Source organism: Bactrocera neohumeralis, unplaced genomic scaffold, assembly GCF_024586455.1.
Source record: "Bactrocera neohumeralis isolate Rockhampton unplaced genomic scaffold, APGP_CSIRO_Bneo_wtdbg2-racon-allhic-juicebox.fasta_v2 cluster09, whole genome shotgun sequence".
Taxonomy (NCBI): domain Eukaryota; kingdom Metazoa; phylum Arthropoda; class Insecta; order Diptera; family Tephritidae; genus Bactrocera; species Bactrocera neohumeralis.
In genome coordinates, this window is record NW_026089622.1 from 33,455,179 (window position 1) to 33,480,611 (window position 25,433).

Consider the following 25,433-nt stretch of genomic DNA (forward strand, 5'->3'; position numbering starts at 1 on the left):
CTAAAACGCAACTCTACTCGTCATTCCTTCTTCTTTCTGTACTTACCTTCGAACTACACTCGGTGACAGCGTCACCACGCTGGCGCCCCGCTAAAACGGTACTTCCCAAAGCGACAGCATGCAGACAACCAATCACAGTACAATCAACGGCTGATACAATAATGAGGAACTTAGTCTTCTAATGAAATTCCCTAAACTGTATACACATACACTCACACACGTATACCAATATACACACACTATTAGGGTACGCCGACATGTATGTATATGTACATACACTTTACATGCGCACATTAATAAGCATATATATAGTATGCTAATTAAATAATATTACTGTAAATGATCAAATTTAGTAGTTAATATTAGTAAGTTCATTTGAATTTGGAGTCCAGCTTGACAGTTTTTCTCCAAACTTTAAATATGAATCAATCTGAAATGAGCGTGGTGTGGTGGAGATGCCCGTGGCGATCACCTCGGGGCTGCTTGGGACGACGGACTCTTCGGCGTTGGACCTGATTCCCATGTTGATTGTGCCGATGACTGGTGTGTGTTGACGGATTGGATCGTCAAGGAAAGCGATGAAACGTTGGCAGCATTGTCATGACCCGTCGGACATACAATCGAAAGTGAAGTAAGTGTCTGCCAAGCAAGTGGTATAGTGGTCGTCGGCTCTAGCGATCTGTTGGCGCTGAGCGGATTTCATACTCTTAAAGATTGTGTACCTCATCAAGACGTGTGATCGGGCGATTGCTGATAAGCGGTTGCTGTAGGCGCAGTAATTGCGGACCTCACAGCTTGGAGAGTGCTGCGGATATATTCTACGTTCATTTCTATTGGAATGTTTGTACAAGGTACATTGTTTACATATGAAAATCGTCTTTTGGATTAACCACAAATCATCGCGGTAAATAAAATTCTTGTCGGACTATTTGCGGCATCAAGCGACACCATGTAATGTAAGCTGGTGAATATATATTAGAAATAAATGATTAACACGAGATTTTCAAGATATGTATATTAATGGGATGCCGTACGTTGCAATTAAGGCTGGAGTTCGCTTGTCTTCCTTATGCTCGGATTAATGCCTCAGTGTCAAAGAATGGATTTAGAAGCGAGCTTCCCCTTTCGAGAGGTCTTGTTTGGAGTAACTTTGATTTCTCCCGACTGAAAAAGCGAGCTTGTGCATGTATGATAAGGCTGATCTTAGCAAGTTGCAGTTCGAAGTGCGATAGTTGTGGGGAAGGATCATTTGTTATGCCTTTAATTTTTTGTCTAAGCCTTTGTGTAAATTTAAACATAAAAGTGACTAATCTTAGTGCTCTGGGAAATGATGAAATTCGGAGTAGTATATCGTCCTCATCAGGAGTGATTTGAAAATTTTAAATTTTTCTTTCAGGAGCTAAGATATTGAGAGAGAGTCCAGAGTATAGTGCTGGTGAGGTGGTAGTGGTTTGCAGCCTATTGTCTCTAGATCCGCTGGATTATTTCCACTTCAAACATGCGGCCATTTTGCTGGGCCAAATAAGTCTAATTTTTGGGCATGCAGTTAGATACATAAGTCTTCCAGGTATAAGGTGATTTATGTAACCTTGCTTAAACTATTTCTGAGTCTGACCAAAGGTACATTTTGTTATCGTTTGATTTGAGATGGGCTTGAACAATTGAAACTAATTTTGCAAATAGAAGAGCACCATTCAATTCAAGTCGTAGCAAGCTTAAAGCCCTGACAGACGACAGCGCTAATATGCATTAGCGGGCTTAATTTACATTTATTTGCGCATTTGACCCATGTTAATGCAAGTTTGTAATGCACAAGAATTTCGTGCATTTAGCTGAATTCACCAAATTTGAGAAGGCAACACCTCTCAAAAATGGCCGATTTTTGCTATTTTTTGACAGATGTCGCTTGAAGTCTGCCGCCTCCTTTGCGTTTGCAGCATCAGAGGTAATCAGTTTTATATTCCTAATTAAATTATGTGCAAGTATATTAACAAAAACAAATTTTAATATATTTAGATGGCAGAAAATAAACAACGCACAGTTTGCTATCCATTTTTCCATTATTCTTAACTTTTTCGCACACTTTTTCGGCATTACAATCAATTATTGCTTTTAATTTCACTCTATTATTTTTTAACGTACTTAATAATAAACGAATTTTTTCGTAAAATTTATATTGATTTTCCAAAAATACCAAAATTTCTATGAATAATTTTTCTTATTCATTTTTATTTCACTTTTTTTTTTAATAAATAAACAAATTTCACTATCAGCTGTCTAAATGCGCAAGTCTGCCGTCTGTCATCATAAAATTGCAATGCGCATTAGCGTTGTTTAAGGCGCATTAATTTTGCTCGTCTGTCAGAGCTATTAGTGTCTTCAAGTGTGCAACTTTGGCCTTCGCTACCAAAGTATGGGAAAATATATGTTATCGTACTGCGTGCGTACATAAATGGTTGCGCAATAAGCCTTTCAGAAGTATCACAGAAACCGTGTTAGTGGTAGTTAAATTTACCCATAGAGGGATTCTAATTTCCGAAATTGTATGTAAGTTGTTAGCAAATTGAAGTATTTTTATTAAACGCACAGGTTTTACCTGCTCATCCCATTCATTGCCTTCCTGTAACAATTCTTGAATGAGGATTTTTGCTTGAATCTTTATTGGCGAAAGCTATCCTTCGGGGTCGAAAAATTTTGCCACCGAGATATGTAAGTATTTCGCGTTTGGTTATGACGCACATTACATATATTGACTCAACTGTATATGAAAATTGATCTGTTATCGCATTCCATTGAATCCCTAGGGATTTTGTTGTACTGGCCTTTTCAAATTTAAGGAAATCTGTATTTAATAAGTCTTCCTTTTTTATGTTTTTTTTTTCACTTCAGAAATTGCGGCTACCTACATAATAGAATATCGTCCACGTATTTTTGTGCTTGCAGCACAGAAGTTGCTAATGCGAAGAAGTTTTTTCAACACCTTTAACTAATGTTTGCGGTATAAGGTCGCTGCCTAATACAATATCCATTTGTGATGGTTTGTTGCAGTCAGTATCTGCTAGTGTTAAGTGTGATACCTTTTTTTTTTATTTTCGCTCGTATCTCGGGAACGGTTCGTCCTACGGCCATGGTCATATACCATTTCGGTAGCAAATGACGTGACAAATAACTTTTTTCTTATACATTTTGCCATGAGATGCAAATTTCAGGCGCTAGGTAGACAATTTCACGATTTTAAGCGAATTTCCGAAATTTCAAGGCCGGAGTTGGGGTTGAAGATGGAATCCGATCTCAAAACAAAAAGTTGCATTGGAATCAGGAAGTACTAAGGCAACTTTTCCGCACTATTAGAAATCTCGAATCGAAAAAAGTCCGGAATCGACCCACCCTATTATACAAGTATGTTCTGCTAAGCACTTCAGCCAGTTCTAAGGCAACGGTAATTTGTCCAAGAGCAATATTATTCTCGTTTCCTAGAGTCGCAGATAACTTTAGAATAGTTGGAATCGATATATTTCTTACACCTACTTGCAGTTCATTTTCTAATAGTGTAATAGCGAGATTCTGAAAGTAGTCTCTCGTCACTATTTGAGACATTTTGAGGGAAATTATACCAATTGTAAGCTAATATTATAGTATTGAAAAATTATGTACAAATACATAGTATATGTATATATCTCTGTTTTGTAGATCACAATATATTTACGCATGTCACTTAGGGAAAATGTTCCTCTGTATTATTCTGTCTTATCTTTTGCTCTTTTTTCAATGCTTTATAAAAAGTGTTACAGTGATCGGATTTAGTTCAAATATGCGTCGTTTCGTTCGATAATCTGTTTCCATCTGGACGGCAACGTCATAATACTCCCCTCTAGCGGGTTTGCCTTTAACGAAAGAAAACTTTAAAGTAGCGCGAATTTCGGCGTTAGTGAACTCCATGTTTACACGTTTATAAGTATCCAAACTAATCATGCATAGCGTCATTTTGTAGGTTATATCAAGACTTTTCAAAGATGTATAGTATTGCCAGATACGAGCTCTGTAGCGCTTTATACATAGCCACGAAATTCAAAAGACAAAAGGCGCAAGGGAAATATTTTCCAACATAATATATACTCGTCCGGTAACCAAAAAAAACAGGTCTGTGACCCAAACAAAGCTATTACTATGTTTAACTCAAATTGAACTTATTTTTCTATTAATATATTTTTAATTACACCGTACACATTGAAATATATCTAAATTTTACATTTATTGTATATTTTTAATAAAATACCTTTATTTTAAAAACTATTTCGCATACCTACATTTTCAAAAGATTTGTAACTTTACATTTATGAATTTATGACAAGTATTAAAGTTGCCACATTTTGTGTCGTGAACAAATAATAAAAAAAAAAATTCTTATCGTCTTTTTTAATATTTACTGCAGAAAGAGTTTTGACACAAAAGAACTCTGAACACGCCGGTGTTGGACCGACTTAAGTAATTTTTTTGAAGCGCGGCCAAAGGCTGCTAATGCATAAAAAAATTATACGAGAAATAATATATATGTAACTTAACTCTATTTATTAAATTGTTCGTTGTCCATTGTTCCTTTATACATATATAAACAAAAAATTTTGATTAGTTTTTCACAACATGTCATGAATGTAAACACACAAACTGTGAATGTCAATTTCTTATATGCAATTGTTGAACTTTAAATACAAATAACTCAACAACTGGAAGTCTGAGGTGGGTATATGTCAGAGATAATGCGATCCCCAACTCTCCTGTCACTGGAAATGTGAGAACCGCTCACCTACCGACGTTTTGCAATTGGAATGACTGGGACGGATTGAAATTGTATTAAAGATATATGTGAAGGGAGGGATTTGTTGCTGCCGTCCAAGATCGCTAATAAAAAATGTAAAACAATGAAAATCAAAGAAAATGCGAAATTTAAACATATTTCATGAAACTTTTTGTAATTTGATGCCTAATAGAATTAATTTTCAATTACAAATGATTAAAAACATTTATTAATTGAGAACTAACAGGCTTAATTCACCTTATTAAGTATTGAAAGATCGAAAGTCAGTTGTTTTAATATACCATAAAATCATAAAAAAGGATTTAAGTAGTTTTGGCTTATATTAAAAGTCTAATATATAATAATTTGCAATCGTAATAAATGTTGGGTGTTTTAATTTAAAATGCCCAAAAATTCTTATTTTGTTCGATCTGGCCATAATGGAAAATGTTATAAGAAACGCTTATTTTGAGGTGCTCTCACACTGGAATAAGTTGAGCATCCTATTATCCCTGGTATGTGTTTACATATTTTAATCCTGAGGACTTCCTCTTTCCGTTCATACCCTCAAATCGCAGCGCCAAAGAATCAATCGTTCATTCGTTAGATTTGAAAATGCCGTCGTCATGGGAGAATTTTATCGCAGTTTTAGAAAGACACTGCCAATAGCAATAGTCACTTTACAACACGCATGTTAATACTTTATCAACTCAAGACGCTAACAAATACTCCACTCCGAAATCAAGGAGTCAACCAAGAGGTTATACATTTTCCTGCTACAACATCTCAAGTCATTTCTGTTCCAGTAACAACCATTAGGCTTTTAATTGTGAACGCTTTAAGACGTTAAACATCACTCAACGAACAACACATGAAGTAATCAGTTGTTCATTATCATACATGTGCAATGCTTGTGAACGACAAAGCCACGTTTACTCCAGCGCTGTTCTACTCCAGGCCAACAAACTCACGTATTTACTACACAAGAAGCAGCTGCGCATACACCTAAATAATTCATCGTTGGAAAACGTATTGCTCGCAGCAATAAAATTTTCGTTCCTGATTCATCGGGGAGTTACAGATTGTGTACAGCACTGCTAGATTCCTGTTTACAGGTACATTTTACAAAATTCAAAACTAAAATAAAGGAAGTAACTGGCTTCAAACTTTCAGTAAAATTTTACATTCCATAGCATCCTATATACTGCTGTGATCAAATTGAAAGGTGAATTTTCAATTTATATTTCGCGTGTTTTTCGAATCGGTAAATTTTTTTTCTGTAAGTTGGTAGTACTGTTACTGACAGCTATGTAGGACACGTCACGTCAAAATATTTATTATTATTTGAGATACGTGTCGTTTTCTGAGACTCTAAAAGTGAATTAGATTTTTATTATGGCTGAATTTATTGAACCGTTTTGACTCAATTGAGGATATAAAAGCTGAATCGAAGAAGGCTCTGATGGCCATCACGACGAAGTAAATTTCTAAGTGCTACGATGACTGGAAAATTTGTTGGCATAAATGTTTTACACCGGGAGAGGATTACTTTGGAGGAGATGAAATAGACAAAATTCATCTTTCAATTGGATCACAGTAGTATATCTTCATAAAATTTAGCACGGATTATATTCGCAGGAATCAATGTATGTACACACTTACGAGTCTTTCTTCGCTTGTTAATCTGCAATAAAGAAAATTTTAGTTACCAAAAATTCGCCTTGATTTTTATCTATAGGGATGTTTAAAAGAATTATTCGTGATTAAAATATTTATAAAATAAGAGCATACTTGTTGAAAGGCCAAAATTAACCAAAAAATTGCGCATTTCCCAACATTTGTTATTAATTCTTCTTCTTGAAAAAATGTGTATCGCCTTTTCTCTTTTAACATATTAATATTTCGATAAGCTTGAATGTCGATAGTTTTTTCTCTCTTACATACGCATTCTGCCATTTAATTGAAAATTGCAGAAAACGTAACCGTGTTGGTGAATGTTTCAATGTGTTTGTGCAATCGGGTACCCACGGGAGTAGTCTCAGCACTTTCCTATCTCCCAAGTGTACGTTCACAATATACATATATGGATGCTATTTTTACTTTCGGTTATACAAGTAGAATAAGGTTAAATGCTATTAACAGAAAATTTAGTTATACCTGTTTTATAGAGATAAATATACTATAAAGATTTAAGCGCTTTAATTAAGAGTGGACCAGAAAAATAACTTTTGTGACTGAATTTAGTAGTATATGCCATAACAATTCTTTGGAAAAATGAACTTTAGGAGACATTAAGAGATTATTATTAATTTTTTTAATCAGATATTTTATTTACGTCTTATATTTTAGCTGGAAATATGTACGTACAATATTCTATTGAAAACCTTTACATAAAAAACGGTTTGGTTTTAACATATATATTTATATAGTCTGTATTCTTAATAATCAATAATTTGTAAAATTCGGAGTTAGAATATATACAATTAGGTAGAAATACCCGGCAAATTATTGAAACAAATTTAGTTACAACTGATACATACACACATATGCATATACATTTGTACTTATTATGGTAAAACACTGTTGGGGCACTACGTTGGTAATCAGGAAATTGAACTATGAGATTGTTACTGTTTTTTAGCTTAGTCTAACCGATTTATACGACAGCTTTCTCAGCATTTTAGGATTTAACGATGCTGATGCTCAATGGATATAGAGAAGGCCCTCCAGATCAAGAAAATATATATGTATATATAGTTGCCGCTGACCGATGGTTTTTGAGATATTTGCATTTAAAGTCCAAAAATTCAACTATTCCATATGCGTGTTTCTCTGATTTTTAATGAATTTTACACTAATATTTTTAACTTTTATATCCACTAACACTTCATTAGTTCCTTTCTACACTTTTATTTTTTACTAAATAGTGCACAAATTTCAATAACAAAAGAGTTGAATTGTAATAAACAAGTATATATAAGTATATATTTTACAAAAAAATAAATAAATAATTAATAGAAATAAAGGAAACAAACAATACCCCAATGGCAGGAAATAAATAACACATTATTATATTTTCGCAAAGAACTCCTTTTTGTATTGGCGGCATTCGGCCGCGCTGAAATAAAATGACCCTGGTTGAACCAACACCTAGACAACCTCATTACTTTCGCGTTGAATTCCTTGGGCTTTGGCGGTCAGTAATGAATTTTATATTAACGGTATAATCTTTCTGTTTTACTTATTTTTATTGGAATACAAAATATGTTAACTCTATTTTTTTGCTTATTTGCAACCATTTTCCTTTTGTTGAAATAAATGGAGAGTTAAATACGGAATTAAAGCTATTTTGCAGAACTTATTACGAACCAAATGTGCAGAACCGAATTAGTGAAGAGTTAGTGGGTATAAAAGTTAAAAATTTAAGTGTAAAATTAAAAAAAAAACACGTGTTATAAATAGTTGAATTTTTGATATTTAAATGTAAATATCTCAAAAGCCATAAATGTGGAAGCTTTCATTATCCATACATACCAGTTTTAATCCCGAAATCGGATTTTACTTTTGTAAACCCATGCTAAATTACTTGCACAATTTGTAAAATCGTCGTAATATAAAATCCGATAGATACCCTGCAATTCGGAAGTAACAGATTGCACAAACACATTGAAACATTTTCAGCTGTTCACTAACACTGTTACATTTTCTGGAATTTTCAATTGGATGGGAATACGTAAATAAGATAGAGAAAAACTATCGACATTCTAAACATATTGTAATATTAACTTGCTAGAATAGGAGAGACGAATGCCCAAGTTTTCAAGAAGTAGAAAACGAAAAGCGCAGCTTATTTGGATTTTAAAGAGGAAAGTTCGTTATTTCATCATTTGATATTTTATAGTTAATTTCTTATACATATATGTATGTATATATGTTATTATTTTTTTTTATATAGAGTAAACGAGAAACCTTAACAAGGAGAAAAAGGTAAGCATTGTGAATTGAATGTCGTGTGTGTAATTAAAATTTTTAATATTACAAAAATCATTTGGAGCATTTGGATGCGTATAACAAAGACGCACCATTCAATTAGCCGCATCACCAGTGACTTGGATGACGAGCATTACGTGGAGCTCGCTATTAGTTTAAGTAAATATTTGATTATTTTGATTTTATTATTAAATAAAGCGAAATAATAAAAAAACTGTATTTTATTTAAAAGAATTGAATTTGCTAGAAGTAACAAACGGGTAACAATTAATCTTGTTACTGCTTATTCCTACTAACATGTTTATATGTTATAGGTAACAAACTGATAACGAAAATAATAACACTAACAGATATTCGGGTAACAAATACTTTTTGTTATCCATAACACATAGGTAAGCTATGCGCTAACAAAAGAATTTGTTACCCGTAACGTACTGTGAAGAGATTTGCTGACAAATGTATGTATTCTGTTAGAACAAGGCAGCATGCGATATTTGCCATTGGTTACAGTGAGATAACCATTGAACATTATATAGCTAATATTTACTTTTTTCCCACTCTCTGAACAAAAGTAACAAATATTTTAACGAATGCAAAAGAGAACAATAACAAGTCGCTTACACGTTTGCTAACAGCAACCCGTCTTGCGGGGTATATTTCTTTCAACCCTTATCATTAGGTAATAAATTTGTCAGGGGTTCGGCAATACCAATTGTCTGTGGAGACGCAGTGTTGCGTACAAATCCTTCAGATACATCGATTATTTTTCTCTTGTCATAGCTATTTTGTTTATATCTTGAATTAAAATGGGCCGTCGAAAGTCAAAAAGGAAGCCTCCACCAAAGAAGAAAAATATTGAACCTTTGGATCAGCAGTTCAATTGCCCATTTTGTAATCATGAAAAGTCATGCGAAGTAAAAATGTAAGTTAATCATCAGTACTTGGTTAATAAGAAATATGATTGTAATATACAATAGCATCTCCCGAATTCGGGTTTAAAATGAGGATGTACGGATAAAGAGCGATCTCCAGTTTAGCGGCTTGCCAAATTTTGTTGAAAAGTATCTATAAATGCTTGTTTTTAAATGTAAGATTATGCACGATATTCGAGTGTGAAAAATTATTGACAAGGTTCAGAAAAATGTATCATTCAGAATAGCTTGTCTGCACAAACTCCAGTCCATTATGGGTGTATGAGGTAGGCTTTAATATAGACCTATAGGTATGCTTAAAGAAACTATTATAAATACTTATTTTTGGAGCATGGATGGGATATACAATAACATCCGCCAATTTCGGGGATTTAGATAGAGAACATTCTCCAGACTGAGAAAAAATATAAATGTACATACTGCTGACTTATGTTTTATGAGGGCACGATTCCGATTACTTTGACGGTAAACTCTCTCTCCATGCTTATAGTTTTTTTCTTATTTAAATTTAAGGGTAAATTTTAGAATAACATCCCCCAATTTCGGGGTTTAAATTGATATGTATGGATAGAGGAGGTCCTCCAGATTGAGAAAATATATATACATATGTAAATATAGTTGCCGCTGACTTATGGTTTTTGGGATTCTTCCAAAGTTCAAAAATCCAACTATTTAACATGCGTGTTTCTCGCATTTGTAATGAATTTTATAGTTATATTTTTAACTTTTATATCCACTAACCCTTCACTAAATTGTTTCTAACCATTTATTTTATATTTAATAGTGCAGAAATAACTTTTATTCAACATTAACTTTTGTTCATTTATTTTTGTTAATACAATACAATAAGAAAAGGGTTTCGTTCTAGCTAATAACACTGTGGAACATTTTTGGGATTATTGTCGGGGGGGTGAGAAATTCCAAGTCAGAGTGATGGTACTAGGTCAGTATAGTAAAACCCTCAAAGGGTTTGGCGTTCGTATGTGTCAGTTTTTTTATGACCTTTTAAATTTTTTCCTTATCTTGATGTTTTTTCGCTTAGTTGTAACATTTTGGCAAAAACGTAGTTTAACATAACTCGATATGTCTCAACACATAAAAAAAGGGGAAATTTCATTACTGATTTTGTTCAAACATACGAGATGTACTTCAACCAAAATGTTAAAGTGAACGAAAATTGGGTACCAAATATAGTGTGTAAAAGCTGCTACAACCGTCTAATGGATTGGAAAAATAGAAGACGTGAAAATATGCCATTCGGTATCCCAATGACTTGGACTAATCCTGGCGAAGGTCACAATCCATTGAATTGCTATGCATGTGGGAATAAAGGAGCCGCAAACAGGATAAGAAAAAAAATTAAAAGGTCATAAAAAAAACTGACACATACGAACGCCAAACCCTTTGAGGGTTTTACTATACTGACCTAGTACCATCACCCTGACTTGGAATTACTCACCCCCCAGACAATAATCCCAAAAATGTTCCACAGTGTTATAAGAGAAAAGAAAGCATCATAAGAAACATACAAAAATAATTATTTACTATATAATATAATATAAAAAGGTATACACAAAAAATTAATCAAACACATCAAATAATTAATTACACTGTGGAACATTTTTGGGATTATTGTCTGGGGATGTGTCAGGTTTTTTTATGATCTTTTAAATTTTTTCCTTATCTTGATGTTTTTTCGCTTAGTTGTAACATTTTGGCAAAAACGCAGTTTTTTTTTTGCGGAAACTTTAGTATACCATCCCACGATTTCTGCGTTAAATGTGGTATGGCTGGATAGGGCTGATGCTCCAGATTAAGAAAATATATAATTAAAGCCGCCGCAAACTTATAGTTTTCGAGATATTTGCATTTAAAGTTGAAAATTTCGCTAATTTAATTTTGCAATTTCTCGATTTATGGTTAGTTTTTCTTTCTTATTATGCACTTTTTATACACTTACACTTCACTACAAAATTTCTACATATTTATTTTTTATTAATATTTTATATATTTGCTTAAAATAAGCATTTTATATTTTACATAAATATTATTCCACGCACAATAACAATAAGTGTTCCAAGTTGTCAAATAATAAGTGTTATCATATCCCAAATGATTGAAAACAATGAAAATAAATAAAATAAACTCAAATGCATGAAAAAAATTATCCTGGGCGATCCAACACCTGGGTGTGTCAGGTTTTTACGATTGAAACTCCTTTTTGCGTTGGCGGCCTTCGGCCGCGCTTCCAAAAAATAACCCTGGCCGATCCAACACCGGGGTGTGCCAACACCAGGGTGTGTCAGATTTTTCTTCGAGTAAAACTCCTTTTTGCGTTGGAGGCCTTCGGCCACGCTTCAAAAAAATAACCCTGGCCGATCCAACACCGGGTTGTACCAACACCAGGGTGTGTCAGATTTTTCTTCGGGTAAAACTCTGTTCTGCGTTGGCGGCCTTCGGCCGCGCTTCAAAAAAATAACCCTGGGCGATCCAACACCGGGGTGTGCCAACACCAGGGTGTGTCAGGTTTCTTTCGAGTAAATCTTTTTTTTTTTTTGTTTTTTATTCATAATATAGCAAGAAAAGGGATAATGATTTACAGAACCTGTCCAATAAATTACAAACGAACAAAAAAATTATCCGGAGTTCTAACTTTAACAATTAATAAAAACATAAATATTTGGCGTATTTTAAAAAAAAATTATTTTTTATATGCTATATACATTAAACTTAAATTATCATATTTTTGTATTGAATCATGTTCAATATTATTAAATTATATTAAAAATATTAAATTTTTGTTTTCGTTCGTAATTTATTGGACAAGTACTGTATGTATTTGTGGTATAAACCTATTTTTTATTACTTTGATAAATGTGTTGATATGGCAGTACTTATTATTTGACAACACGGAACACTTATTGTTATTGTGCGTGTAATAATATTTATGTAGAATATAAAATGTTTATTTTAAGCAAAAATCTAAATAATAAATATGAAATAAATATGTAGAAATATTGCAGTGAAGAGTAAGTGTATAAAATGTGCATAATATGGAAGAAAAAGTTACCGTAAATCGAGAAATTGCAAAATGAAATTAGCGAAATTTTTAACTTTAAATGCAAATATCTCGAAAACTATAAGTTATATATTTTCTTAATCTGGAGCATCAGCCCTATTCAACCATACCACTTTTAACCCTGAAATCGTGGGATGGTATACTAAAGTTTCCCCCGCTGTCGTTAAACAATCCTTCATATTTGGTGTTTAAGTTGTGGCAACGCTCGTTTTCCTCATAATTGTAAACAATCCAACCTTTTCAAAAATGAGAATGCAAAGTGATTTTTAAATCAATAAATTTAGGGTAAATGTTCAGGATAATTAATTATTAATATAATAATTAATTATTATAATAATAATAATTATAATAATTAATTATTATTATAATAATTATTTTAATTTCTTTATATTTTTCTATTATGTATCTCTCATTTTTATCAATTCTCGTTCAGTCTCGAATATCGAGTGCTAATTGAATTTCGAACAGTGGTGCAATGTATAGCGTAAATATCGTGCTAAATCATAATATTTTTTGGGAAGAATTTAGTATACCATCCCAGGATTTCGGGAATAAAATGGGTATGGTCGGATAGAGGAGATTCTCCAGATCACGAATATATATGGTTATAGCCGCAGGAAGCTTATAGTTTTCGAGTTATTCGCGTTTTAAGTTGAAAATTTGCAATATTTTAATTACATATTTTCGATATATAAAATTAATTTTGCACTTATATTTTTCACTTTTATATCCACTAACACATCACTTATTCATTTGCACACATTTATTTTATATAATAGAGTGCAAAAATAGCATTTAATAAACATTTAAATTATTGTTGAATTTGATTATTTAAGAATAACAAATGAATTACAAACTGTCATATAATCAGTGTTACCTTATCAACATCATTTGTAAAATAACTAAATGAAATAAAGGGAACAGATTATACCCCAAATACGAAAATCAACAACCTATAAAAAACAATATCCCTGGTCGGTCCAACACCGGGGTGGATAAAATTTTTTTCGCGTTGAACTCCTTTTTTGGTGGGCGGCCTTCGGCCGCGCTTCAAAAAAGTAACCCTTGTCGGTCCAACACCGGGGTGTATCAAATTTTTTTCGCGTAGAACTCCTTTTTGCGTGGGCGGCCTTCGGCCTCGCTTCAAAAAAATAACCCTAGTCGGTCCAAATTTTTTTCGCGTTGAACTCCTTTTTGCGTGGGCGGCCTTCGGCCGCGCTTCAAAAAAAAATAACCCTGGTCGGTCCAACACCGGATATATACATTTTTTTTCTCCCGTAGAACTCATTTTTACATTGGCAGCCACTTAAATTTTTTATATATTTTTTTAATGTTTATCAACGATTATGTTTCCTGTATTTAGGGTATAATATTTCTTTATATATTATTTTTTATTTTAGTTTGTAAAATATTTCTTTATATATTTTTTTTTATTTTAGTTTGTAAAATATTTTACTATAGTAACTGATTATATGACAGTTTGTAATTCATTTGTTATTCTTAAATAATCAAATTCAACAATAATTTAAATGTTTATTAAAAGCTATTTTTGCACTATATTATATAAAATAAATGTGTGCAAATGAATAAGTGATGTGTTAGCGTATATAAAAGTGAAAAATATCGGGTGATTTTTTAAGAGCTTGATAACTTTTTTAAAAAAAAAACGCATAAAATTTGCAAAATCTCATCGGTTCTTTATTTGAAACGTTAGATTGGTTCATGACATTTACTTTTTGAAGATAATTTCATTTAAATGTTGACTCATGTGGTTTCAACAAGATGGCGCTACATGCCACACAGCTCGCGATTCTATGGCCATTTTGAGGGAAAACTTCGGAGAACAATTCATCTCAAGAAATGGACCCGTAAGTTGGCCACCAAGATCATGCGATTTAACGCCTTTAGACTATTTTTTGTGGGGCTACGTCAAGTCTAAAGTCTACAGAAATAAGCCAGCAACTATTCCAGCTTTGGAAGACAACATTTCCGAAGAAATTCGGGCTATTCCGGCCGAAATGCTCGAAAAAGTTGCCCAAAATTGGACTTTCCGAATGGACCACCTAAGACGCAGCCGCGGTCAACATTTAAATGAAATTATCTTCAAAAAGTAAATGTCATGAACCAATCTAACGTTTCAAATAAAGAACCGATGAGATTTTGCAAATTTTATGCGTTTTTTTTTTTAAAAAAAAAGTTATCAAGCTCTTAAAAAATCACCCGATATAAGTGCAAAATTAATTTTATATATCGAATATACATATGTAATTAAAATATTGCAAATTTTCAACTTAAAACGCGAATAACTCGAAAACTATAAGCTTCCTGTGGCTATAACCATATATATTCGTGATCTATCCGACCATACCCATTTTATTCCCGAAATCCTGGGATGGTTTACTAAAGCCGACCCTATTTTTTTATTGTTTTTATTACAAAAAAACATAAAAATAGATAACGCGGCATATATGTATATTCGTAAAGTGGAATTAAAAACAAGGGTAAAGGTTCAGGAGAGCGGCTTTTCCGAAAACGTGCACCAATTTTCACGGGAAATGTCTTAAAATTCGTGTTTTTAATTCCACTTTACGAATATACATATATGGGGTTTTCCATACCAAATCGACCACTTTTGAACCCGACCCCTTTAGATTTTGCTGAAACTTATCCATGCTTTTCTACCCTTTGAAAAACATTTTTGAGAATTTTTTCAAAATAAAAAAAAAAAATATTAAAAAAAATGGCGAACTTCCAAAAAAATTCATTTTAAAAAAATTGTCAAATTTTCAAAAATGAAAAAAATAAAAAAAATATGAAAAAAATCGGCCCACTCCGGAATTAACAGGAATATTTCTCAAATTAATGGAAGCTTTTTCGAGGAAAATAAAATTAAAAAAAAAATGGCGAACTTACAAAAAAATGACGATTTTACTTAAAAAAACCGATTATTTTATATAATTGATCGTGTTACATTTTTTTTGTGTATATTTGCGAAAAGTTCATTCCAAAGCAAAAATTTAAAAAAAGGTCCCCAAAAGTCAATTTCTACAAAAGTTATGGCTGTTTGAAAATTAAAAAGACATTTTTTTTTTGAAAAATTCATAACTTTTTTGAAGTTGGACAAAAACTTTTGAAAAAATTCTCAAAAATGTTTTTCAAAGGGTAGAAAAGCATGGATAAGTTTCAGAAAAATCTAAAGGGGTCGGGTTCAAAAGTGGTCGATTTGGTATGGAATACCCCATATACTACATATATTATGATTTAGCACGATGTTTACGCTATAAATCGCACCACTGTTCGAAATTCAATTAGGCTCTGGTGATACAAGCAGTGATCGCTTTCGAAATATCGATACTCTCGATATTCGAGACTGAACGAGAATTGATAAAAATGAGAGATACATAATAGAAAAATAATAATAATTAAAAAAATATAAAGAAATTAAAATATCGATATTCTCAATATTCGAGTTTGAAAAAGAATTGGTAAAAATGAGAAATACATAAAAGAAAAATGTATAATTAATTATTATTGCAAAAAGAAGAAGTAGGACACAGAAGAATTATGAACACCCAGGTGTTGGATCGACCAGGGTTATTTTTTTTTTCGAGCGCTCTCATTTTTATCAATTCTCGATCAGTCTCGAATATCAAGAGTATCGATAATTCGAAAACGATCAGTGCATGAATCAATAGTGCCCTTTCAAATTTACAACAGTGATGCCATAATTTCGAACATAACCTTGCCATTTTCGTTGAAGTGAAGTGATTGTGAAATTTTTCATATTTAAAAAAAAATAACATAAAAACCAATTTCTCTTATTGATTAACTAAACAACATCTATAATAACGTGTATATAATTGATAGAAAATATAATTTTAACATCTAAAGACGTGTTAAGTGTAAAAGTGAATTACACTTTTTTTTTGGTTTTTGAGATATTTGCATTCCAAGTTCAAAAATCCTACTATTTAAATTGCGTGTTTCTCCCATTTATAATGAATTTTATAGTTATATTTTTAACTTTTATATCCACTAACACTTCATTAACTCGTTTCTAACCATTTATTTTATAATAAATGGGGATGCTATTCTAAATCGCAGTCAAAAGTATATAGGGTTATAGGTACCGCAAACGCTTAGTTTACGAGATATTCGACTTCAAAGTTCAAAAATTCCCAACACTCGAACATTTAAACAAGCTATTTTACCACATTAAACACACTTTTCGCACATTTTTTAGTTCAAATCAATTAAATTAAGATTTTTACCTAAGAAATCTTTATTTTAAAAATTACTTTTTACACTCGTAGTGAGCATTATTTGTGTGCTAACAATTATGAGGAAATGGAGGGCTGCAATATGATAATAAGCAAATATGAACAATTCGCTGAATTTCTCTATTTCGATATAATTCCTCTTTAGTTCTAATAAAAACAGGTGTGACTATAAATTATATTTCAAATTAAAATGAGTATAAACAATCTTTCCATGCATATGGATGGCAGAAAGGAGTACTACACGAAAGTACTTCGGTCACCCCGCGTATTCGTTTGACCAGGGTTATTTTTTAATGCGCGGCCGAAGGCCGCCAACATAGAAAGGATTACTACACAAAAGAACTTCGGTTACCCCGGGTATTCGCTCGACCAGGGTTATTTTTTTAGAGCGCGGCCGAAGGTCGCCAACGCAGAAGGGAGTACTACGCAAAAGTACTTCAGATATTCATAGATTTTTACTTATTTGTGTTAATAAACATACATCGCATATTATACATGTATGTACATACATATGTGTTCACAACTCAATATTACAACTTGAAAAATGTTGGAAAGTATTTTTTACTATAATTAACATAGAAAAAGAATCACGCAAAAAACAAACTAAGAAAAATCCGTAAGAATCCTACAAATTTGGAGTTTAAGATGTAGCAACGCTCGTTTTCCTCATGATTGTAAACGATGTAACCTTTGCAACGATGAGTGTGTTAAGTGATTTTTAAATTAATAAATTTAGGTAAAATATTAGAAAATAAAAGCGAAATGTGAACTTATTTCAATGTTTTGAGTGTATATTTAAATATACCAACTGAAACTTAGAGAAATACCATGTGTTTTTAGTGCAAATTTTTGAATTTTCAATCGGGAATATTTTAAAAAATATAAGTTATTTTTACACAATTTTTGCATATTCCTCCTCTGGAGAAGCTCCCCTATCCGCACATACCCCATTTATACGGAAATTTTTTAACTCTCCACTAAAGTAATCGGAATCGTGCCGAATGTAAAATATGTATGTAAAACCAACAACGTAAAGCAAAATGCGCCTTTACTTCTCAATTGCCTACTTAGTCCGAAGTAGCACCTGTTGACAAGAGATATCCTGCGTTGGATTTTGAGGTTGACATTGTTGTTGGTGTTGATGCTGGTTCCTAAATAGGCGAATTTATCTACGACTTCAAAGTTCTGACTGTCAACAGTGACGTGGGTGCCTAGTTGCGAGTGCGACGACTGTTTGTTTGATGACAGGAGATATTTCGTCTTGCCCAGTTTGGAGAAAGCAGAACTACCGGCGCTGTTGTTAAGGCCAATGATGTCAATATCATCAGCGTACGCCAGCAGCTGTACACTCTTATAGAAGATTGTACCTTCTCGGTTTAGTGCCGCAGCTCGAACTATTTTCTCCAGAAGAAGGTTGAAGAAGTCACACGAAAGAGAGTCGCCTTGTCTGAAACCTCGTTTGGTATCGAACGGCTCGAAGAGGTCCTTCCCGATCCTGACGGAGCTTATAGTGTTGCTCAACGTCAGTTTGCACAGACATATTAGTTTAGCGGGGATAACAAATTCAGACATCGCGGTATAAAGGCAGCTCCTTTTCGAGCTGTCAAAAGCAGCTTTGAAATCGACGAAGAGGTGGTGTGTGTCGATTCTCTCTTCACTGGTTTTTTCCAAGATTTGGCGCATGGTGAATATGGAGCTTTAATCTTTCACACAATACGCTCGATAGAACCTTGTACGCTGATAGTGATCTTTGACTGAGTGTTGAAAGCTCTTCTGCGACCAAATAGATCGCCTTTTTGTCAGAATCGCAATATCGCAAATTTGTTTTTCCCTATATAAATTAACACCGCATTCATACAATTGATTTTTCCCTTTTGGTTGTAGAGGGGGTTTACAACAATTTTTTTCTATTGGTTCTTTTGTCTGATTCGTCCAGGTCTTCTATTATTTTTTCTATTCTATCGTAGTCTAAATTACTGGGTAGAGCGTTCGAGTATGACATTTTATTTAATACCCTAATTACTTTTAAAACTTTATTAAGTTGACCATATTCGATGCAGTACCCGCCGGGGGAAGCAGAAGAAGAGGAAGACCTCCACTCAGTTGGAAGGACCAAGTGGAGAAGGACCTGGCTTCGCTTGGAATATCCAATTGGTGCCACGTAGCGAAAAGAAGAAACGACTGGCGCGCTGTTGTTAACTCGGCTATAATCGCGTAAGCGGTGTCTACGCCAATTAAGAAGAAGATATGGGCCTTAATTTTGTATATTCTCTGGAGAGTCCCCCGAAGGTGGTGAATCGCAGAGAATTTAATTATTATAAGCTGATGGGTGCCCCTGAAGGTTGTGAATCGCAGCTTTTTTTTTAATATTTTAATTATTGGTTGTACGAACCGTTTTTTTTTTATTGATTTGTATTCAAAGATACAATTTATCATTATAAGTCATTGAGGCGCAAAAATAAGCAGAGTAAAGGAATTAAAAAACACTCTACTTACAATTCTTGATACATCTTTTCTTAACTTAATTTGGTCTTCCTCGGTGGGTGAAATGTTTTCCTTTTTCCTTGTTTACTGTCAATGGTTGAAAGACCCTCGATGGCTATGCCTAATCAGGTTTCCTTTGTCCTCTATGAGGATCACTTTATTTATCCTCTATGAGGAGCACTTCTATTTTTGCTCTATGAGGATCACTTCACTTGTCTTTTATAAGGATCTTTATGTGTGGGTCCGAACCCACGACAACGATCACGCATCCTTTTCCGAGGACATTTTTGCATGGCCTCGCGTTGGTCGCCAATTAACTAAACAGATTTTAGTTTAATTTTAAACTTTTATGAGTTTTTACAACTGACTTAAAATATTACAAATTTGCGGCGACTACGCCTAAATGCCTGACTTCCCTAAACACTAGCAGTTGTAGCCAGTGACCAAAACCCTTTGATGAAATTTGACTCCAGTAGTTATTTGTTATTCTAGCTAGTTTGCCGATGCATTGTCAACGATTCAATGGAAATGAAATCGAATATGCGATCGCTGACCCTGTGTGTTTGTTGATGTTGTTGTCTTGCGTTGACTTGTCGATTTAAAAAGATCAGCTTTGATTTTTCTGACGATGGCTCTACCGGCATGTTACGCCGTTTTTCAGCAAATTAGGATCACTTTTAAACGAAATTTATGGCGTTATACAGGGTTTGTTCGGAAAGTAATAGGACGGGGTTCGGTAGAGGGCATTCCTAGCTAACGAACGAACGGCTTTTCAGCTGTCTCCGAGCACATGGAGAGTCAGGACAAACAATTACCGTAGAATGCCTTTCGTGACGTCTTTAATGCTTGGAAATTGCGCTGGCAGCGCTGCATCGCCACAAAAGGAACCTATTTTGAAAGTTTTTAAAGAATTGTAATGATTGGTTCAATAAATTTGTTTAATTCGACTCAGTTCTATTACTTTCCGGAAAAACCCATTTTCCTCGAACAAATCATAATTTTGGCAATCTGAGTAGGCTTATTGCAACAATTTTATTTAGATCAAAAATCATCGTTTTTACGGAGTACAATGCAAATATTTATTCATTTTTCAAATACTTTAATTTTATTTAACACATACAGTTAAAACAACATATTTTTTCCACGACTGCCAATTAATAATGGATATTTATACAAAGAACCAAATATTGTCGAATCAAATATCGTTAAAATGGGATTGCAAGGAATAACAGAAAAAAAGTAAACATGATAACTACTTACATATATAATTTGAGAAAGCCAAGACATACACTAACATAAGAAGATATTTTGATGCACTTATTTGATAAAACTAAAAACTGATAAAAAATAATTTTATGTAAAAGTGAGTGTAATGAATTTTTTTTCTTTCCTTTCTTCTTCATAAAATGTTTCAAATATCTTGTCTAATATTGAATTAATACATATAAATAAAATGGGATGTTGCAGGGGCTACTCCTACCGCAAGGGATAATGTACGACGCACTTCACTCACGTGTGGTGCCCAGGCCGGATCCCAGCCAGAGCATGAGTTGCACCTGACCGATGTACTTCGACACGTAATGAACTGAGCGACAGACAGAGTTGTCTTATGGTCCTCGTACGATGATTGGAGTTCGATGAAGGGTATGGGTGGAATTGACGTTGGTTCTTTGCTGGCCTCTCGAGTAGAGTGGCGGCGCTGTGTGCGATCTATATCTATATCATAATTCGGAGGCTAATGTTGTGCGTTGGAAGCGTAGGTAAAAATAACTTTTGGTCCACTCTCTTTGTGGCTTGGTGCAATGCTATTCTTTGCGACCAAGTTTGGTGCATAACATTATTCGAATATTCTAATAATTTTGGTGAAAAGGAGCGAAATCCAAACTAAACACATTTGATACTTATTCTTTTCAGAATATAAACTTAGCACCAATGAAGATATCGGAATAGCATGAAATCGATGTATCACTTAACACTAATTGAGATAGATATAGAGTTATATTCAGTGTACTAAAGAACGGAATGCACCTTTCTCGATATTTAAATGACTTTAATCTTAAAATAGGCAATAAATGAATTGTTCTTTATATTTTGGATATATACATATATGTATATGATTGTTCTTCTGCGGTGTCGAAAAGTTACATATATTTGTGTTGTGGGGGGGGGGGGGGGGGGTCAAGGTTTGACAACTTTTTTTTTTTTTTATATTTTTTTTCTGAACCATCAACATCTCAAGAAGTTTTAGGTCATTCGGAGAAAAACTAACGAAGTTACAGCAGGTTGAATAACGGTACCTCTAACTACCTGCGCTGAGTGTACAAAACTTTGAATCGATTTTCCCAAATATGTCATTTTTAAAGTCGGTAACCAGCCTACAGAAAAAACTACTGCATCGCTTGTTTTGAAATTTTGTACAAATATTCTACATATATATAGCTCTCGAATGACGTCGAGTTTTTCCAAAAATTTTAATTTCTAAGAAATTTACAATAACAAATAGGTCGAGTTTTTCGCCCAAAATCGTCATTTTGGCTTGAAAATGGTACCTACCAAAAATTGAAAAATTGAAAAATTAAAAAAAACTCGACGTCAATTGAAAGATAAACTCATAAACTAAAGAAAGCATTTTAATTTTTTGGTTTCAGATGAACCAGTGATGCTCAGTGATATTGCAAGCATGATAGATTATCTTGGTATCGGCTTCTTCATGTGAGTTGCAACAGAAACTTTCAACAACACTTGATTGGGTCTTGTCATTTTCAACTTGATACGATTGACAAGTTCGAAAATTCAAAAATATCTGTCGGTTACCCAAAAAAGATTTCATTTCTTCACTAGACCAATGTTTTGCAAAAAAATCTATCAGAGCATCCTTAAATTTAGTATTTTTCAATTCTTTTGCAAAATCTGACGGCCGTACCTGTTCAGGCCCTGAAATTGTGTAATCAATCAATGATGCTTCATGCCGTAGACATCTTTAACCATCTTTTATTGATGGAAAAAAATATTGGTCAAAGATGATATCGATTCTTCGGGTAGGATACTTTGATACCATTTGCAGAAACTTTTTTGAAATACTCCCGAATGTTTTGGGAACTTCTTTCATTGGGTTTAGGATGAAAAATTCATCAATTAAAATTACATCTACATTACGGGGTGGTTCTTGATCAATATTCATCATTTCATTGTAAACTTCAGTATCAGGCTTAAAGTTTAAGAGAACACTTTTTTCAAATTGATTTTTCTCAGAAGTTCGTAAAGGTTCAATTTTGGACCGAAACTGTTTTTTTTTTTTATTACACAAAAAAATATACATCGATGTTTGCCGAAGCAACATTGTCGGAAGTTTGAACGGTTGATGATGTTGTTGGGACTACAGATGTCTCTTCCTCCAAAGGCTGATGAGCTTCAGCGTCCATTCCTTCGCTCTGCGGAAGGTTCACAACTTCTACTAGGGAATTATGTGCAATCACATCCTCAATTAAACTATCAGCTGACGTAGAAGGTTGCTCAATTGCAGATGAAATCGCACTGGGCTGTGGTGGAACCTTTTCTTTAACGTCTGTCAAGAAAAACTGCCTTTTTAATGCAGTGAATGTTTTATAACAAGTACTATGGTATGCAGAATCATAAAGTTCGTCCGGTAAAATAATATTATGATATCTTAATTTATGAAGTTTCCGTAACCTCAAAATCTTTTTACATTTTGATAATGTCTCTTTTGAGGAAAGCTGTAATTTTTCAGCCTTTACAGTGTCACAAAAAACACACTTTAGTTTTTCTTCTTCACTCGACATTTCAGATAAATCAAATGAATAATACACTTTGAAAGATTTGATAAATAACTCATTAACTAATTCACAAAACACAAGGCACTCTATTTAGGTTCACACTGTACTGAAAACATCTGACAAAAACCGTTGAGATCAGAATACAACTCGGCCCTCTCAAGTCTGAAATCTGAACGATTCGAATGCTAGTAAGTTTACGAGAGAATACTATAGCCTAGAGTGAGTGAAATAATAATCTTTAGGGGAAAAATGAAGCATAGCTACAAACAGTCTATGCATATACCTGACCGGATAGTAATAAAGATTATGGTGTCTGCTGAAGTAAGCACTCAATAAAATCGTGTGCCGTGATTAAAATAAGTTTATAAGACCCTAATGAATAAAATATATTAATGGCAGATCTGGTCAAATTTTAAAATTTTATTTTTTTCAGCACTTTCAAAACCGTCTGCTGTAATGTTAAACGCGCGATAATGGTCTGCCATTGTTGTTTTTCGATAATAATAATAATATATTGCAAAATTGCAAAACGGCAGACGTGGTCAAATACATTTAAATTTCATCAAAAATCGATACCTGTCTTACCTGGGCGCGCGCCGCGTCCGCCACGTTGGGCTTAGTGAGTCCCCATGTCATGTACAATAAGTATAGGGGCCTCACTGGACAAAACCCTAGGTCTGGTCAAATACATACTGGTAGCTTTTCACTCGCTCTTAGACTACTACTGACGTGCGTTGCGATTGTATTGGTCATGAAAAAATATTTATGGATTCTAGAAATAAGTGTAAATTTAATAATTGTAGGAAACTAACCTCCTGGTTCTGTAAAAAGTGTAAAGTGTCTAAGATAATAAAAACAATCAATGTTTCCCATTATTTCATGCATAGGTACAGATATCTGATTTCTTTATGGCGTTAATGCCTGAAGTATCAAAGTTGATACCGGTTTTTTTTTTACTAAATAAATATGTAAAATAAATATTGTAATTTTTTTAGCTATTTTTCCCTTCATCTAGACCCTCAAGCAAACACAGTAACATCAAAAATAAATCACTTTCCTAAATCAGGCTACTAAGGGTTAAGCATTTTTGTTATATTATATATCAAAATATGTGTCAAAACGAATTCTCTGTGTAAACTGATTTGTAGTATCTAATCGAAGAGATAAACTATAATAAATTGAATACTATTTTAAATAAATAATACCTGAGAAAGACATGTAGTAACAATGCCATATATAGTACAAATACCACTTGTGTGGCACCAAAAACTAGCAAAATACCATATGAGCAATGTAGGATTTTGCTGGTAACAATACTATCATGTTTCATTGTGGTATTTGTATAAACACAACTAAAAACAGGTAACAAACTTTGCTAAAAGCTTTTACACAAAAGCTATTCGAAATATTCTGTCAAAATGATTAAAAAAATTAATTAATGAAATGGAAAAGCAGGAAATGCCTCATTTCATGTGAGGATTTTAGAGAGACGATGAAAATACATTAACTTTAGAGTATTTTAAATAATTGCACTTATTTTTTCAATAACACACAACTACATACATATTTATTGTTTAATTTTTTTTTGAAATATTTAATGCCTACGAAACAAAGGTAGTATTTCAGTTTACTACATTGCCATGTGTGTAACCAACGTAGTAAACAGAATATCATGATACCTTTACTATGGTATTGTTACTACATGTCTCTCGGGTATAACACACAACAACATATTTATTGTTTACAATTTTTTTGAAATATTTAATGCCTATGAAACAAAGCCAGTATTTGAGTTTACTACATTGCCATGTGTGTCACCAACAGAATACCATGATACATTTACTATGGTATCATTACTACCATGGTTCTCATTTACTACTCCGTAGCAGCAAAATTTCTAAAATTATTGCTATGCTATCGCTACCGCTCTCATTTTGTCGGGAGCCACAGCATAGCCTTAGCATAACAATTTAAAGTATGTGCTCTACTCTGCTCCGAGTTTTGTTATATTTTCTGTCATAATATTTGAATTAATTGAATAATTCAAACAAAAAAGTGTTATGCAAATCATTTTGGCAC

The 25,433-nt window shown here is 33.3% G+C and overlaps 1 protein-coding gene and 1 long non-coding RNA gene across 2 annotated transcripts in view; both read left to right on the top strand.

Moving 5' to 3' along the window:
- Positions 1-9,549: 9,549 nt before the first annotated feature.
- LOC126764250 (transcription elongation factor 1 homolog) overlaps positions 9,550-25,433 on the top strand; it is a 32,341-nt gene continuing 16,457 nt past the window's right edge. The window contains exon 1 of the mRNA XM_050482059.1: positions 9,550-9,707. Within this exon, the coding sequence (XP_050338016.1) occupies positions 9,592-9,707 (116 nt within the window). The 5' untranslated portion in view covers positions 9,550-9,591. The remainder of the gene's footprint in view (positions 9,708-25,433) is intronic.
- On the top strand, positions 18,479-21,662 carry LOC126764290 (uncharacterized). Its single transcript, XR_007667895.1, has 2 exons — positions 18,479-20,923; positions 21,028-21,662. It is a non-coding gene; the product is annotated as an uncharacterized LOC126764290 (long non-coding RNA).